Source organism: Lepidochelys olivacea, assembly GCF_965140295.1.
Source record: "Lepidochelys olivacea isolate rLepOli2 genome assembly, chromosome: 2".
NCBI lineage: Eukaryota > Metazoa > Chordata > Testudines > Cheloniidae > Lepidochelys > Lepidochelys olivacea.
The window spans coordinates 113,674,151-113,690,506 of NC_140412.1; the positions used below are offsets into that span (position 1 = coordinate 113,674,151).

The window sequence follows — 16,356 nt, forward strand, 5'->3', positions numbered from 1 at the left end:
CCACCGGTTCTTATTTTAAAGATCTCGCGGTTGTTGGAGCGCTTGGCAGTTGCAATACGGAAACCTTGGCTGTTATGAAATCCCACCCTGAGGAGTAAGGTTTGGATTTTTCTCCCTTCTCCCGCGGGGGGCAGCAGGCAGGGCAGCATGGGACTCCTAGTGTTTCCGTCTCCTTCTTCCCACGTGGGACGGAGCTGGGACTTGCTCTCCGGGTCACAGTCTCCCCCGGGACCTGGCGGGGGTGCGTGTGTCTGTCTTCCCTCGCCCAGGGAAGGGGGCGCGCTCCCCGGCAGGGGCACGGCTGGGGCTGGGGGGGGGTGTTTCTCCTGCGCTCAGCCTGGGGGTGGATTTGAGCGAGTGTCTCTCCCGCGGCCCGCCCTCCAGCCCAGCGCCCGCCCGCCTCCTCTCCACCGGGCAGGTCGGCGGCGCCTGCGCCGGGCTGGGCGCCGCCTCCGTCGTGTGTTTGTGGCCGGGCCCGGGCCGGGGCTCAGCGCTGCGGGCCCGGGGGGGGCCGCCGCCGCCGCCGCCGCTCAGCGCACGGTTTGCAGAGAGTCGGGGCCGCGGCTTGGGGAGTCTCCAGTCCCGGGTCGTGGCCCCCCAGCGCCCTACGGGCTCCTCCCCCGGTCCCTACAGCTCCAGTGACCCCACCCGCTGTAGCGCCCCGACCCTCCGGAGCCACCCCCCAGCCCCTATAGCACCCCACTGACCTCCGGCCATCACCCTTATAGCACCCCACTGGCCCATAGCCACCCCCCAGCCCCTATAGCACCCCACTGACCTCCGGCCATCACCCTTATAGCACCCCACTGGCCCATAGCCACCCCCCAGCCCTTATAGCACCCCACTGACCTCCAGCCATCACCCTTATAGCACCCCACTGGCCCATAGCCACCCCCCAGCCCTTATAGCACCCCACTGACCTCCAGCCATCACCCTTATAGCACCCCACTGGCCCATAGCCACCCCCCAGCCCTTATAGCACCCCACTGACCTCCAGCCATCACCCTTATAGCACCCCACTGGCCCATAGCCACCCCCAGCCCTTATAGCACCCCACTGACCTCCAGCCATCACCCTTATAGCACCCCACTGGCCCATAGCCACCCCCAGCCCTTATAGCACCCCACTGACCTCCAGCCATCACCCTTATAGCACCCCACTGGCCCATAGCCACCCCCCAGCCCTTATAGCACCCCACTGACCTCCAGCCATCACCCTTATAGCACCCCACTGGCCCATAGCCACCCCCCAGCCCCTATAGCACCCCACTGACCTCCAGCCATCACCCTTATAGCACCCCACTGGCCCATAGCCACCCCCCAGCCCTTATAGCACCCCACTGACCTCCAGCCATCACCCTTATAGCACCCCACTGGCCCATAGCCACCCCCAGCCCTTATAGCACCCCACTGACCTCCAGCCATCACCCTTATAGCACCCCACTGGCCCATAGCCACCCCCCAGCCCTTATAGCACCCCACTGACCTCCAGCCATCACCCTTATAGCACCCCACTGGCCCATAGCCACCCCCCAGCCCCTATAGCACCCCACTGACCTCCAGCCATCACCCTTATAGCACCCCACTGGCCCATAGCCACCCCCCAGCCCTTATAGCACCCCACTGACCTCCAGCCACCCCCCAGCCCTTATAGCACATCACTGGCCTATAGCCACCCCCCAGCCCTTATAGCACCCCACTGGCCTCTAGCCATCGCCCTTATAGCACCCCACTGGCCTATAGGCACCCCCCAGCCCCTATAGCACCCCACTGACCTCTAGCCATCGCCCTTTTAGCACTCCTCTGGCCTATAGCCACCCCCCAGCCCTTATAGCACCCCACTGACCTCTAGCCATTGCCCTTATAGCACCCCACTGGCCTATAGCCACCTCCCAGCCCCGATAGCACTCTACTATCCTCTCTGGTACTCCACCATCTGCTCACCTGCCCCCTACAGCATTCTGCTATTATGCTACCTGACTCCCTCAGCCATTTCCTCCCTCTGTAGCACGACACTCACTCCCCTATCCCCCTCCCCGTCAGCCACTCACCCACCCATTGGCTTCCTCGCTGTCAACATCTAGCTCCTGTAGCAGGGTGCTGTTCCCTTCCGCCCAATATAGCACCCCCATTATTTCCTTCCGTGCAGCTGGTATCTCTGGTAAGTGTCAAACACCCCTGGCCTCGATGGAGGAGGCGGGTAGGGAGAGGAGAGTGGTATGAATTGGGGTGCCAAAGAGGGGAGCTTGTGTTAGTAGTTTTAATTTCGTCCCTGGGGTAGGTGACCCCTTCCCCACTTTCCCAAATAAATATATGCTAGAAGCTTTTCCTTTGTAAATGGTGAAATTTGCAGAAAACTTACAAAATATGAGCTGTGTGTATGGACCAACACAGTAGAAGTGTCACTTGCTGCTTCTCCAGAATGAGTGTATGCTGTAGAACCTTGCTAATCCACATAGCTCCATAAGGTGCATGGCAGAAGATGGTTGTTCCCTCTTTGCAAAGATTTTATGGCAAGGTGGTGAAGTAAGGTGTCATTCTACTACTTCTTTTGTATGGCTGGTGTAGAGCAGCAACTACAATTTCACGTGAAGGTGATCAAGCCAAATGCCTACATTAGGAGTAGCAGAATTTATTGCACTAATGCCTCCTTCATATTTATAAGCTGGGCAGTAGGTAGTGATATATTCGATGGGAACCGCACTTGCACACCGAGGAGTCCTTGATTTTCCGTTTGTGCATTAGATATCTGCATCGACCATGGTTGATTCAAATTCAGTTCAGAGTTGACCAAGATGACTGTGGAAGGTCAAACCCAGGAACCTTCTGTGTGGGATCTGGCACAAGGTGCTTATTTTTTAAGTCTTGTTTAGCCCAATCTACTTTCCAAGCATCCTGATCATAGCCTGGTTGTATGAGGCGAAACGAATGTTCCCAGAAAGGCTTGCAGGATTTAAGGCGTTGCATGTGGGGGTTGTCAAGATGTTGGTGAATAGGAAGACATCTGTTTTCCTGGATTCGCTGAGCTTCATCGAATGTTGTATCAGCGGGGGAGCGATGTTAGACAGGACAGGTAGCCAGGGTGTTGGAGTCAACTTAAGGGTTCCCGTGATGCACCGCATCACTGTATTCTGCTGGCTATCCACAAGTTATGTGTGGCTGCATCTGCTTCATACTGGTGCACAATATTCAGCTACTGAATATAAAAGTGCAATTGCAGATGTTAGCAATGCTAATGCACCTCAGGTTGTACCTGCTAGTTTCTGGGGATTATGTTGGCTCTTGTTTTTATCTTTGCAGCTACCTTCTCAAGATGGTCATGGAAGGTGAGGGTGGGGTTGAGTTTCACTCTGAGATACGTTGGAGAGTAATCGTGTTGCACATTTTTATCATAGAAAGCTACTTTGTGTGTTTTTGGCACGCTTACTATCAAGATGAAATGTGCTTACTATTTTTTTTTTAGGGTTTCGTTTGAGCCTCCATTTCCGGAAATAATATTCCATATTTTGGAGGTCCTCGGTTAATGCTTTTTCAATGTCTTGGAGTTTTGCTTGGATTGTCATGACAAGATCATCTGCATATCCACATTTTCGTGATTTAGCTGGAGACATGTCACTTACGTAAATATTAAGAAGGGTTGGCGCAAGTACAGAGCCTTGTGGTAGCCCATTGTTTATGATACAGGGTGAGCTGTTCTTATTACCCAGGACACCTATAGGCATCTGTTACTCAGCATGGTCCACAGCAGGCAACAAATACTGCACCAGTCTTTAGGGGTTTTTTTGATAGCCTTAGTGTGAGTTGTGAGTGCCAGAACTTGGTCACAGCAACTATGTTTTGGTCGGACACCTGCCTGTTCGACAGGGATAATCGGCTCAGAAAAAGGATATATTCTTTTGAGGATGATATGCTCAAGAAGTTCATAGGTCGTTTATAGTAGAGAAATTGGCCTATCGCTTCCCACTTCATCAGGGGGCTTTCGAGGCTTTGGAATGGCAGTTACCATTGACTCACACCATATTTCAGGGTTCTGTACTGTCCTTAAGGTAATTAAGTACAATGTTGCTAGCCATTGTAGTCTTTTGGGGCCGAGATGGTGGAGGAATTCTGGCAGAATACCGTCAGGGCCTGCAGCCTTCCCTTTTTTCATCGTTGCAAGTCCTTTTATTTCCTCAATACTGATAGTGAAAGGTTCTCCTTGTGGGATTGATGGGTTTGGTAGAGTTGTTGATACACTTCTCTTCTTGTGTGTTTATCAAGTGGTCCTTCTGTGTTCTCCACCAGTTTGGAGGCTATCGAGTTTGGCCAGATTTTTGGTGGCCAGTACTCTGTGGGATTAGCAGCCCCAAGACGTCACAGTTGTGTCCAGGCTCGACAACTTGAACGTGTAAAATCAAGGTTTCGCACGCAATCAGGAGAGCACTGGCATCTTGCTGTGTCAAAGGAGTATAGCAGGGCTTTTGTGGTATGAGAGCTCCTGGTCTGATTGTATTGCCAGAGCAACTCCTGTGCGTCTCTCCTTCAGCAGGGAGTGTGCTTTTTTCGGAAGCCTGAGGGAATGTTCTTTCCAGCTCCTTTCAGGAGCTCTGTGAACCGTTGGTAGCATTTCAGTCTTGCTGGAATCCTTGCAGTGGTTTTCTCAACAGTCTGTTTGTCGGCATCTCAGTCAGCTTTAGCAAAATTCCATCATGGTACTGTACCTATTTCAAAAAGAACACAGGAATTTCTATGCCTATGTATATCATTATAGGCCTGTGTTGGCTGTTTGGAAATGCCGATAGTACTTCACATGTTACGATGAGATTAGTTGTAAGTCTTGTGCAGATATCCAGTCCATGAGATCTTCGCCATCAATTTCTATTGTTTTATAGTCCCACATAGTGTGGTGACTATTAAAATCACCTGCATAGATGCATGGAATAGGAGTGCGGGGTAGTGACGATTTTGGCCATCTTGAGCTAGGGGCTTTATAGACCTTGATCATGTGGAGCTCCCCTACTTTGATAGTTGTGGTAAATGTGATTTCCTGTTTGGTTGATGGAATAACATTGAAATCTGTGATGGTGTCCTTGATGTATATTGACAAGCCATATTTAGGATGATAATGGCTAGTCATTAGGTTGTATCCATAGATATGGTAGTGCCTAGCCTGTTGGTCATTGCCAACATGGATGGGTCTCTTGCAACATGAGGACATCGATGTTGTAAGTCTTCAGCAAGTTTCCAAGGTACTTGAATTTTGCCAATGAGAGTCTGTCATAAATATAAAGGGAAGGGTAACCACCTTTCTGTATACAGTGCTATAAAATCCCTCCTGGCCAGAGGCAAAGTCCTTTTACCTGTAAAGGGTTAAGAAGCTCAGGTAACCTGGCTGGCACCTGACCCAAAATGACCAATGAGGGGACAAGATACTTTCAAATCTGGAGTGGGGGAAAGGCTTTTGTCTGTGTGTGTGATACCTTTGCCGGGAACAGATCAAGGATGCAAGCCCTCCAACTCCTGTGATGTTAGTAAGTAATCTAGCTACATACTGGGTTAGGTTTTCTTTGTTTTGACTTGTGAAATTCATTGTGCTGGAGGAAATGTGTATTCCTGTTTTTGTGTCTTTTTGTAACTTAGGGTTTTGCCAAGAGGAATTCTCTATGTTTTGAATCTGACTGCCTGTAAGATTATCTTCCATTCTGATCTTACAGAGTTGTTCTCTTATCTTTTTCTGTTCTTCTAATAAAGTTCTGTTTTTTTAAGAATCTTGATTGGGTTTTTTGGGTCTTAAAACTCCAAGGCTGGTCTGTGCTCATCTTGTTTGTTCTCAAGCCTCCCCAGGAAAAGAGGTGTAAGTGTTTGGGGGGATATTTTGGGGAAATAGGAACTCCAAGTGGTCCTTTCCCTGATTGTTTGTTAAATCACTTGGTGGTGGCAGCGTTTACCTAATCCCAGGGCAAAGACTTTGTGCCTTGGGGAAGTTTTAACCTAAGCTGGTAGAAATAAGCTTAGGGGGTCTTTCATGCAGGTCCTCACATCTGTACCCTAGAGTTCAGAGAGGGGAAGGAACCCTGACAGAGGCCTTCAACATTAAGTTGCAGGATTCTTATCCCAGCGCCTATTTGGCACGTTGTATGGCCCTGAGGAGGAGCTTTAGGATTTGTTGAGTTGCTGCTCTAATGACCTGGAAATTGCTGAGCGGCGTTCGGTTGCTGAGTTGATGGCATTCGTTGTGAATTCTCACTTAACAGAGTGGGCCCATGAAGGCTGCCATCTTCCACTCCGTCATTTTACTAAGAGAATATTAATTTTCAAAAATATGCTAAAGGACATTTTACTAGCTTGGTATGAGGTATTATAATCAACTAGACTATGCTTATCAGATTAACAAAGTATATTTTGTAATGCTGCGTCTTTGCTTTTCTGTTGTTTATTGATTGGCAAAATTCACTTGATCTGCAAATAAACCTCCTAGGTCAAGACCTTGCAGATACTTAGGCATACTTTATGTAAGTGAATACTCCCACTGAAATCATTGGGATTGTTTGCAGAATAGGACCCTAGTATAAGTGCTGATTAATAAGGTTCTATTATAGCAATAAATAGACTTGGCAGAATTTAATTTTTTTTTATAATTTTGATGAATATTATCAATGTTTTTATTTTTATCAATTTAAATTTTCACAGTTGTAGGAGATTATGGGAGGGTCAGACAATTAATGAGACATTGACGTTCAAAAAGTTAAATCTTTATAATGCTTAAAAACCAATTGTCAACATCACATGTCAAAATATACAAAGTAAATATCCTTAAGTAAGTAAGACCTAGTAAGTTCTTAAGCAGCATTTTTCTTACTTTGACTATTGTTGACAGAAATATTTTTTCATCCATATGTGCATGTCCTGGAAAATTGACGCTTACCAATAAAAATCTAATCCTTTCAAGCTTCGTTTTATTATAAAGGGGCACCACTCTGTCTACATCATGCCTGACTGTTTAATAGTATTTTACTACTTATTCCTAAATTGCTGCCTTTTAGATTTAATAACATGGTAATAAGTGTTTTCTGAGAATGAAAATATTTATATAAAGACCAATTGAGGAGGAGGAGTTGTTTTTTTCCTGCAGAGGTCTCTTAACTAACACGCTGAAGACAGTTTTTCCTATTCAATTTGACCATATGAAGTCAAGATTTTAAAGTTGTTTGGTTGCCTGACAAAAATGTAGTTTTTCCAGTTTTGGGGGGATATTATCTGATTCTCAAGTAAATCAAAATTAAATGTTTTTGCTATGGTGACGGTTTAAATAGCATTTCTCTGTACAGTTGTACCATAGTTTTTTAGGTTTCTCTTATTTTTAGCATTCTGTCACTGTAGGTTTAGTTGTGCCTTTGCTTTAATATCAGTTAAAATGTCACTCCACCAACTGTAAGAGAAGTGAGACTAATTTGCTGTCTAAATACTATATGTCAAACACGAGTAAAAATTCAAAACTCTTTGGGGCAGGAATGGTTTGGGGTTTTTTTGTTTTTGTTTGTTTTTTGCTGTTTACCCAGTATCTCTAGCATAATGGGGCTTCTGTGTACTGCTGCAATACAAATTAACAATAAATACTCTTAAAGGCCCAATCTTGCAGTGCTTGGCTTGTGAAAAGTCTCAAGTGTTTACGTAAGTGAGCCATTTTGGGATCATCCTCAAAGAGGGATATGTCACCAGTAATGTGAATAGTGTCTGTCTAGGTTTGAAATCTAAGCTTGATCCGATCAAACACAATAAACACAAATCTTTTACTACTTCTTGGTTTTGGGTGCTAATTTTGGCCCTGATCCAACAAAGACCTACACACCGGCTTAACTTGAAACATAAATAGTCTCATTGTATGCTTAAAGTTAAGTGTGTTCAAAAGTCTTTGCAAGATCAGGGCGTTTGTGTATATCCATAAATACGTTTTGTTCCTGGTCCTTCTACAAGCCACTAGAGAACCATAGCTGAAAAGGCTCTATGCTTGTGCTATTCACTGTAAAAAAATAAATAAATAAAAAATTCTTGTCAAATTTGTCATATATTTTTGGACATCAAGGTCAGGATTGTTTTTCTTTACTCTTGAGTTCCAGCGTCTTAGCTTTTGCAAATCCTCAAATTACAAGAGATCCTCTCTGTAAAAAATTGAGTTCAATCACAATGGAGATTTTCTATCACAAAATATAATGTACACATTGTATAATATACAACATATATTTTAATATAGGGATAATTTATTTATATTTCTTTGATCTGGAATGACAAGCTTACGGTTGTGGTTGATGCAGTGCATGACGACAACGTGAGTGTCTTATTGAAATCTGCATAGTCTTTGACAGTCTGCATTCATCCACCTGTACTCTTTGAGCTTAATGCTCTTTTGGCTGATGTAAGCTTGGCCTATCTCTGGCTTCCTCAGTTATCCTTGTGTAGTAGGTATTGACAGTTTTACTTGGATAGTAGTTCTACTTGTCCAAGGTTGTCAGCAGTCAGATTTCTCACAAAATAATCATATATTGTTTTAATTGATTTTGCAAAACAAAGTGTCTTTATTTTTCTAAAGCAATATAACTTATTACCCAGTTTATTTTCCCTAAAATCTTAGATCTACCCTGCTGAGTCCAAAGTCTGTATTTCAGTAGCATCTGCCTAAAGATGCATGTGCCTTGAAAGTCTTTCAAATTCACTAGATGTTACTCATGCCATAAAGATGAAGGAATTTAATTATCATCAATATACAAAGGCAGTTTTCTCTAAAGTAAGAATACACTGTGGATGTACTTTTTTGAACCCCTCCTCCCCCATCTCCTCCTGCAGAATGAAAGATGGCTGAGGATTCTCAGAGAAACTTCCGCTCTGTCTACTATGAAAAAGTGGGATTTCGTGGTGTTGAAGAAAAGAAATCATTGGAAATCCTACTGAAAGATGATCGATTGGGTTAGTTGATTCCACTATTTCCTGTACTATCTGGGCATGATTTTTGGTTGTGCTGAAAACCCACAACTGTAACTGAAGTCAGCGGTAGCTGCTGGTGCTTACTACCTCTGATAATCAGGTCCTTTGTCTTTAAACTTTTTATGTTTTTTACTGTGATATTAATAGTAATGTTGCATAGAGAGTAGCATCTAAAATCACTAGGGGACATTCTAGACTTCAGTGGTACTGATAGCTTTCTGGAGGGGCATTTGAGAAGCAGTGGATATTTTATTTAGAACCTCTTGCTATTTTTCATCTTCTTCTTCTTTATGCCAAGAAACTGAAAATGTTTGTATGAAAGTAATTTTTGTTCAAGAGTTGCTCAGCTTCTGCTGCTAATTCCTCCTCCTCAAAGTCACAATGGATTGTGATATGATTATTATTTCTACTGGTCTCTGAGGTGTGCTAAGTTGTGTGTCTCTCCCCCCCCCCCCCCCCGATTAGATCTGGTGTACCTATGGCTTCATTTTAAATCAAGCTAAGATTTAAATTTTCAGTAGAATCATTGGAGCAGTTTGTATGCCACTTCTATCCATTTTGAACCAAAACTGATCAGCTTTTATTGATACATAGTCCTTTTAAAGTGCAATTTGGAGATGTAGATCTGCAACTGAAGAGTTGCCCTGTTTCGGTGAATCAATGCCACTATTGAAATATTTCAAGTTTAAAATGTTTTGAGAAATATTTGCTTTCTTTGCAGATGTTGAGAAGCTTTGCACATTTAGTCAAAGATTTCCTCTCCCATCCATGTATCGTATCCTGGTGTGGAAGGTGCTTTTAGGTATGACATGTGAGACTGTGGTTTTAACTGTAGAAATAAGAATAAGCTGGGTATTTGTCATTTGTTTGGGGGTAGTAAAGACATGGAATACTCCTTTTTGTGACCAGCTGCTAATGATAGCCATGGGTCCGCTTCTGCATACTCAGAAGTTTCACACAGAGAACATTTAATTTGCACATGCAAGTTAACAATGATTTGAATCTCTGTTTTATGCATACATTTTGGGAACTCTTGTACATGCAATTTTACAAAATTAGGTAATTGAATTGAACTTCTATAAATGTGCTTATAATGTCATGTACATTATATAAATTAGTGAGGGTAAAGTTGGATGTTTAATATAAATAGCTGACATCTAATAGAGTTTTCAGTATTGTCAAAAAAAATTAGACATCTGAGTGAAACTGAATCTCTGATCAAAACTAGATTTTAAAAAGTTAGGGATTTGTATGGAACTGATTATTTAATAAAATAGGTCTATGGTTAGACTCCCTATTGTAGTAAGCTTTCCAACAAGGTTTTGCTCTAATTTTTTTTCTAATGTTAAATGATATTTGCCATTGGAGAGGAGAAGGAAACAGGGACTATAAATAGGCCAAGTCCTAGATTCTGTGTAGCAAGTGAGTCAAATTACTAATTCCAACAGTATTAATTGTGGTTTGGAACCGCTTTTTCGGTTTATTGGATTTATTAGATGTGAACTAATGAAGCTGGGGGTGTGCAGAGCCCAGCAATAATAATAATTCTTAGAACTATGAACATGCCAAACTTCACCTTTTAGGATGCTTTTCAAACATTAGCTAACCTTAAAGGAATGTCAGTTTGAACATTTTAAAAAAAAATCCGTACTTAAATCCCTAATAATGCTTTAGTTCATTGAAACTGAAATAACTTTTGGAATCTATTTTTTTTAACTATTTGTGTCTGCCTGTCTACTTTATTCATTGTTATCATGACCATAAAAATAGAGTAGTAAATGTCAGTCTTCTGTCTGCTCAGTGTCACTTCATGGCTCTCATGCACCAATACAATGCTTTAGTGTCTGGGTTGCAAACACCAGAGAGAGGAACGTTTAAATCCTGTCTAAAACTTTTCTCGTTAAACATTTTTTTGTTTTCTTTATTTAAAAATAATTTCAAAAGTGAATTATTTTAAAAGTTCATGAATGTCCATGTTAGGATTTGTAAACCCTTTTTTGGTGCAAAACCTAAAAGTTGATTCTGAACCTTGTGATACTGTTCCTTTTATTAAATGATCATACATAATGAAACCCTGAGCAATAGCAGAGTTAAGCTTAGGGATAAACACAGTTCTTGAGACAGGTAACTGAAAGTTGTGGAGATTTAGAATCCTTTAAAATGTTCTTAGCACCATCTATATTTCTTCCTCAGAAGTAACAGCAGAAGATCTTTCATCCAAAACTGCACTGTTAACTGCACAAAGGAATTTCTGTGCAAAGTTGTAATTCAGTTTAGAGCCAGTAGCATTTGTTCACTGCCTCAGATACCATGATTTGTGAATCTTACAACCCTATGATACAATTAAAAGTTGGATAGGTCGAGTCCTTCTATGTCTTTTTATATACCATCTTATATTTTAGTCTGATTCTGAGTATATAGCAAGTATAAGAAACATGTTTACAAATTCTCATTTTAGAACTCAGTCTGGAAACTTTAAATATGTGAACTCTTTTCAGTTAAACAACCCAGAATAGGGTAAAGCATTCTGCAGACACCTTGGGTCTGCTGAGGCACAAGGGATAGTTGAGTGCAGGGAGAATTTCTTGTAATATGTCTTCAAGGATTTTTCTTAGTGTAAACATTTATCAGGAACTGCAATCCAAAACATCTCTGTCTTGATGTTTGGAACAACAACCTTATCCATTTCTGTGGGGAAGTGTTATGTCTCTTGTAAAGAAATGTACTAGTTTAGCAAGAGGGTTGCAGTCCCATCAGTGAACTACTTCTGAAATTGGATTTGAAAGATGACAGGCCCTGATGCCTTCCCGGGTTAGTGTGTGCCATATACATATCCTGCTTAATTTCCTCAACAAAGTATGGCTCATTATAGCTAAGTGGAGGGTCTATTGCACTGAAATGATTTATAGACTTCACCGCATTTTTTGAAACTTCCTTTTCTCTGTTTGCCTAGGGCCAGTTATCTAGATTTAACATGTAAGTTTAGCAGCATGTACTTGCTGAGTTATGATGGCTTGTTCAATCCCAGCTGTTAGGATGCAACCTGATTTGCTCTGGCAGTTTGAAGAAAAGTGTCTATATCTGTTTTGTTTGGTACTCAAATTCTGCAATTTCCTGGATTAACACTTGGGAGTAATATTCTCCTTCATTTAAAGAGAGGCAAAAGCAGCAGATTAACCTGATTAAAGACTAATTTTGAAGACTGCCGCCTCCTGATTAGTTCCTGCAAAACTACTGATTAGTTTTACACCATTAGTGATACATGGGAGCATTTCTGCTTTGGCCTCTTCAGGATCTTACTCTTGAAGTCACTGGCAGTTTTGCTATTAACTTCAGTGGTAGCAAAATAAAGTCCTAAGTGAGGTGAAATCATTAGGATGAAGGAAAGTGCTCAATTAAGAGAGCACTAGAGTAAAGATGTCATATGAGTCTGTTATGGATATCATAAATCATTTATCGGGACAGTGGAAAGATAACTTATGCTTCTTGTAATGGTGGTAGAAAGATTGGTGTTTAACATAATCAGCTGTGTTATGTGAGGAAAATTTAGTGTGTTACATGCTTCTTTGGTTGACATGGTTATGGGGCCTCTACCTGAAATTGTTTCATCCTGTGTTATTGAAATTACTTCGCACCACTGATTCAGAGGAGGATTGATCTCTCTGGTAAAGTCTGCAAAGAAGGTTCCACTGTGAGTAATGTAAATTAAATAAGAAAGTTGCACAGTACCTTTGTGTTACTTATATGCACACACACATCCCTGATATTCTCAGAGGGACTGTAAAATTTTGGAAAGGGAACTGTTCTGTTTTTGTATCACTGCTCTTCAATCTAGGCTACTGCTGATTTGTCATGCTGTTGGTAAGGCATTTGTATAGGAAGTGCCCATTTTGTTTTTTCTGTCAGACCATGAATGCCTTTATTACTAAGGAATAAAATATTTGTTCTGCATCTATGTTTATCTCCAAAACAAAGGGAAGGTTCAGCACAAATACACAGGAAACGCAATATAGTAAATACTACAGATGAATCCAAGCCAATGGCAGTTTAGATTTTTTTAAAAATGCATTTATTTTGTTACATCATTAAACTTTTAATTTCCCCTCATTCCAAACAATGAAACCTCTTCTCAATGTACCAGCCTCCAGTGACCTCATGGACAAAAAATGATCAGCCAGATGCTGAGGCCTAAAAGGGGATCAGAAAACCAAGTCCGTGAATAAATCATTCCTGCATTCAGTCAACACATGACCTTCAGTTTTAATAAATATTATTATTTGCTTGGTCTGTGTCGTCTTGACTTTATAGGAGTGTATACTGTAACTTTAACCAAGCTTATGTGAGTAAGAGCTGCATGATTGGGACCTACATCTTCTGCAGGCTGAATATTAGTACACATTGAAGTAAGCAAAGCCCCCTAGAAAGGGGATTCACTGCTTTCCTTTTCTCTCCTTTTTTAGGAATTATTCCTCCTCACCATGAATCTCATGCTCTGGTGATGAAGTACCGAAAGGAACAATATAGGGATGTGTATCATGCCCTCCAAGTAATTCGGTTTATCAAGGATTCTACCCCACAGGTTGAAGTTTTCCTCCGCATGCATCAACTGGAGTCAGGAAGGTTGCCTCGAAATTTGGCTTTTCCTCTGGTCAGTCATTTTTAATTTTGACTTTCAACAGAACTCTTTCAAACAAAAGAAACATTAAACTGAAACTATTAATAGCACAAAAGATATACACAGAGACAAAATGAAGTGAATGTAAAACAGGAACTAATATCAAATACTGGGTTTTACTCAAACTGTACGTTTGTTCATTTTCCCAAAAATCTTGCATAAGCTTTTATGCTGTAAAAGCTTTTCTATATATTTTTTTCTGGGCTTTGTAGCCTTTTTTATTCTAGCTCCTACCTTCATTTCTTTTTGTCTAAAATGCCTTAAAGCAAATGACAGTCTTGCTGCAGCAGAGATTCCTGAATGTCTTGGGGCCAGGCCACTAAAAGTAGTGATTTAGTGCAATTTACATTGTGTTCCTAAGTTACTGCAATTTACTAACCTGGCATTTTTGTTAGCCTGAGCTGTTTTGGGGTTTTATTAAAGTATTTAGTGCTGCTCCAGAACTACTTGACCATTGATGATGGGAGTCCTGCTATCTAATAGTTAATTTCCATGACTTCTGTTCCCTTTATGTGTCTAAAAGCAGAGAGCATGATATAATCTTGGTTACAGGGAAATCTCACATTTAGTGAAAGGAAGAGAGCATGCATCTCAGGTACATATTGAGTTGTATTTTGGGAATAAGGTGCCTTGTCCCATGGGGTAGAGTTTACTAGTATCCAGGTAATTAAAAGTGTACAGAAGTGGCCTTTTATCTAAAACAAAATAATTCTGTACACATCAACATCTATAAACAAAGAGCAGTTCTATAAACTAGCAAGCATTGTGGTGTGAAAGGGAGGTGGATGGCCCCATTTATTTGATAGAACACACACTATTAATATTGACTCACATCACCTGATGCTGAGAACTTTTTGTTTCTATTACATGACTGAGCCATGCTAAACTTCTGTCACTTTGATTTAAAAATATAAACTCCTGTTTGTTTGTTTTTGTTTATTTGTTTATTTCAGTTTTTACAGAAAAGACAGTTATGCAGTTATTACCAAATGCTTGAATTATGTCAGTACCATTTCACCTTTCGCACATTTGTCCAGTTCATCTATCAAAATTACCGGGTCAGGGAATCGCAATAATTTACATGGGCAGCCCAACAATTATGTGGATCCCAATTTTCTGTTTTGTTTTCTAGGAACCAGAAGATGAAGTGTTTCTTGCCATAGCTAAAGCCATGGAGGAAGTGGTGGAGGATAATATCGACTGCTACTGGCTTGTCAGTAGTTTTGTGAATCAGTTAAACAACAAATACAAAGATTTGTTACCACAGCTGGTAAGTATTGTTTGTGAAAAGAGACACTGGGTGGAGTGGGGGCAGATGTGACTTGGTACACATTGAACATCTTGGGAGCTGCGTCTAGGAGCTAGCACGGGACTGGAAGTCAGTAGACCTGGTTCTATTCTGCCACTAGCTACTATAAAATAATAATCTAGGCCTCCAGTTGTGCTTTGTAAATTCCCTGGTAGAAACTTTGGGGTGTAAGAAATTGGTCTTGTTTGCTAAAACATGTTTCAATTGCATATTAAATTTTTAGACTTAAACAAAAATGTACAGGTTCGAGCACAGATATGATTTAACTTTTGTATCTCTAACCTGCTGCTGCGGATATCCAGCACTGTGAGCCACTGGGTTACCCTGTGCCTCAGCTAGAGTGAGTTTTGCAGGCAACTAGACTGTGTCTCAGCTCTCTGCTACATCAGCTAGACTCCCTCACCAGCTAGCTCCTCAAGGCTCCCCTGGCCCAGACCTTGCCTAGCAGGTAATAATCACCACTGATCTCCTCAGAGATGTTTCTCTGCAACGCACAGCCCTTACCAGTGTGCATTCACAGAAGATATTAAGTTTGCCCCTCTGTTAAAGAGTCAGTACATCATAGGTTTATTAATCTAACTGGGGTAAATACATCCGTCTTTTCAAACAGCACTGAGTTGGTTTATAGTAAAAGTAAAACAAGTTTATTAATAGAAAAACATGGATTAAGTGATACCATGTAAAAGAGATAAAGGTAGAAATGGTTACAAGCAAACAAAAATGAAAACACATATCAAAAAGTCTAAAATTTAATCTAGCAAGATATAGTCTTTGTTCAAGATGGTTTCTCTCACACCAAGTGTCCTTGCCGGCTTTTTCCTGGTTGGCTTGGCCGAGACCTATCACAGAGATCAAATTGCTTGGTTTCTTTGTCTCCTTAAGGTGAAGGAGCCCTATAGTATCTCTCTGTTCCTTTTATACCCAAAGAGATGTCTTTGTCTTACAAATCAGAAAGACTTCCTGGGTATTCAGTCTCCTATGTCTCTCTGAGGTGCAGGAGCCATGTTAATTCTCTGTCCCTTGAGTTCAGGTTCAAGATAACTCCGACTGGCTTAGCTTGATAGCTTTGTTTTTGGTTAATGTGTAAATTGAGGTAAACCCACATTCCTCTATGTAAGATAGACCTATTTATCACCTTTACCAAGGCTAAACTGTCTTTGTTTTAGGGATTGTCTACATTTAAAATGCTACAGTGGCACAGCTGCAGCACTTCAATGTAGACACTACCTATGCCAATGGGAGGGGTTCTCCCGGAGAGACGGTAGCTAGGCTGATGGAACTGTGTTGCTCAGTGGTGTGGATTTTTCACACCTATGATGGACCTAATTAAACTGACCTAGTTTTCTAGTGTAGACCAGGTCTTAAACATGTTCTAGTAATGTTATACAGAGGGAATTTATAACTTTGCATATGAG

The 16,356-nt window shown here is 41.8% G+C and overlaps 1 protein-coding gene across 4 annotated transcripts in view; it reads left to right on the forward strand.

Annotated features, from left to right (window-relative positions):
* LOC311516243 (TBC1 domain family member 7) overlaps positions 1-16,356 on the forward strand; it is a 28,914-nt gene continuing 12,558 nt past the window's right edge. The window contains exons 1-5 of one of the 4 annotated variants that reach the window (XM_084620109.1): positions 1-94; positions 8,820-8,939; positions 9,679-9,759; positions 13,418-13,605; positions 14,765-14,902. In XM_084620109.1, coding sequence (XP_084476235.1) covers positions 8,828-8,939; positions 9,679-9,759; positions 13,418-13,605; positions 14,765-14,902 — 519 coding nt within the window. In that variant the 5' untranslated portion in view covers positions 1-94; positions 8,820-8,827. Of the gene's footprint in view, positions 95-141; positions 242-413; positions 2,161-2,387; positions 2,847-8,819; positions 8,940-9,678; positions 9,760-13,417; positions 13,606-14,764; positions 14,903-16,356 lie in introns of those variants that run through there. The other 3 variants (XM_084620107.1, XM_084620106.1, XM_084620108.1) reach the window with 3 other exon arrangements.